General features: G+C 37.0%; 1 protein-coding gene across 1 annotated transcript in view; it reads right to left on the bottom strand.

Moving 5' to 3' along the window:
- The window catches only part of LOC103600666 (sodium channel and clathrin linker 1-like), a gene marked incomplete at its 5' end in the record, with an annotated part of 111,003 nt that overhangs the window by 83,941 nt on the left and 24,936 nt on the right, over positions 1-2,126 (bottom strand). The window contains one exon of the mRNA XM_008584971.1: positions 1,773-1,847. Coding sequence (XP_008583193.1) covers positions 1,773-1,847 — 75 coding nt within the window. The remainder of the gene's footprint in view (positions 1-1,772; positions 1,848-2,126) is intronic.

Below are 2,126 nucleotides of genomic sequence, written 5' to 3'. Positions count from 1 at the left end.
TTCTGATTTTGGATTAGGGATGCTCAACCAAGTATGTGCAAATATTCCAAAATCTGAAAAACCTGAAATTCAAAACACTTCTGGTCCCAATCATTTTCAGATAAGGGATGCTCAATCTGTACATACTGTGGTGCAATTAGTAGAACTATCTGAAAGTGACTCCTGAATATCACTCTGGGTTACCTGGACAAGGATCTAGCTGAAATGGGGGTTCCCTGTCCCCCAGCCAACCTCAGCTTCTCATGAGACTAAGCTTCTTCTCACAGTATCGGGGCTGTAACATCCAAAGAGACCTAAGATCTCCTGGTGGTAGGAAGCTCACACTTTTGGAAAAATCCTACCCACAGCTTCCTCCAAATCCAGACTGCCTGGCCAAGTAACTTGTGTCTTCTCCACTGGCAAAACTGCTTTGTCACTCCTGCTTTATAAAAAGGTAGAGTATCAGCACATCAATGTTCTGCTACTGAAATACTGGCCTACGCTATAGTCCCAGTACTATTTTGACCTCAGTATGCTGGTCTGTGGGACAGTGGGAAAACAGGGAGCTGTGCCTACTCTTTGCTGTTGCCTTTAGTCTTGCAACCTTTAGATTTCCCTAATAAAGGCTATTCTTTAACCTATGTCATGTGATGTTAAAAAACTTATCCCAAACCTTGATGCATAGCAGGTGGCAATCTAAATGTGACAGATGGAAACTCAGAAGGGATCCACCTTGCAGGACACTGATGACCATAAAGTCCTATTTTTTTTTTTTTTTTTTTTTTCTGACCGGTAAGGGGATCGCAACCCTTGGCACTGTGTTGTCCACACCACGCTCAGCCAGTGAGTGCACCGGCCATCCCTATATAGGAACTGAACCTGCAGCCTCGGCGCTACCAGTGCCATACTCTCCTGAGTGGGCCACGGGGCTGGCTCATAAACTCCTATTTTGAACACAAGTATACATTTTTCTTCCACAAATGGGATTGTACAATATGTTCTGCTTTGTAAATTACTCTTTTACAATACAATGTTATCATGATTTGTCCATGTTAATAATATAGATATATCACATGATTTTTAAGCTACATAGCATCAGAACTTGATTTTTGAAGAAAAGCTGTTATTTATTATTTTTCAACATTGGTTAAGTCACTTAACCTCTCTATGACAATTACTATTACAACACCTAAAACACAGTAAGTGCTCAATCAAATTTGGTCTCTCTTTCTTTTCCCAAGGCACTTTAAAAGGATATTTACTGCTAATACAAAAGTATGTAAGAAATAAATTTTAAACTATCAGGAGAAGTCTCTCTCCCAATAGTTTTTCTCAAATATCATTGTGGTAAATATTTTTCCTAACTACGAAATAAAAATCTATACTCTTAAAGGGTAAAAATCATAGCAATGTTATAACTTTCTGGTTATATATACTTATGTTTATAAATGGCCTAAAACCAATAAGAGCTGGCATAAAATTCAAAAAGAAAAGGAAGACAAAATGAAATTTACTATTGGGATGAGGTTTAAACAAGACATGTAGCTACTTCATAAAATTTATACTTTTAAGTACAAAGTTCAAAGAATATGGCCACTCTTTGAAAGAAACATATGCAGTCAAGACCAGTATTTAAATACAGACTCTGAATATACTCCAAGAAACAAAAACACTCACCAAGAGAATACTTAGATATATAGGGGCTGCTAGTAGATAGTGTGATGAAAGCAGACAGTAATGCTGAATAATTGCAGTTGGGTTTTAGGTACTTATTATTTCCTTTTTCTTTTTACCTTTTCTAGTTCTTCTTCCACCGCTTTTTTTTCCCTAATGGCTCGTTCGATTTTGTCTTGTTTTTCGGCACACTCCTATAAATTCAAGTCATATTGTAAATAAATACATTTGGTAAAACCTTAAGAAAAATGGGGAGAAAATGGAGAAGTAAAGTGATTTGTTCATACAGGAATATCATAGTTACCTTATCGACACAGTAAGTTCATATTGATAAAAAACCAAAACTAAACAAAAGTTAATCTAAAAGAACTACCTACCCAAGGTTTCAGCTTCCAGCTATAGGATGCCAAGGAGTTCTAATTACACAGACTGGGTGGGAGTCAGAAGTTGGGAGATTGTAGGGAGAAAAAAAA

The sequence above is a fragment of the Galeopterus variegatus genome, unplaced genomic scaffold (genome assembly GCF_000696425.1).
Source record: "Galeopterus variegatus unplaced genomic scaffold, G_variegatus-3.0.2 Scaffold3413, whole genome shotgun sequence".
NCBI classification, from domain to species: Eukaryota; Metazoa; Chordata; class Mammalia; order Dermoptera; family Cynocephalidae; genus Galeopterus; species Galeopterus variegatus.
The sequence above is the reverse complement of the archived record's forward strand: the minus strand, read 5'-3'. Positions and strand labels throughout refer to the sequence as shown.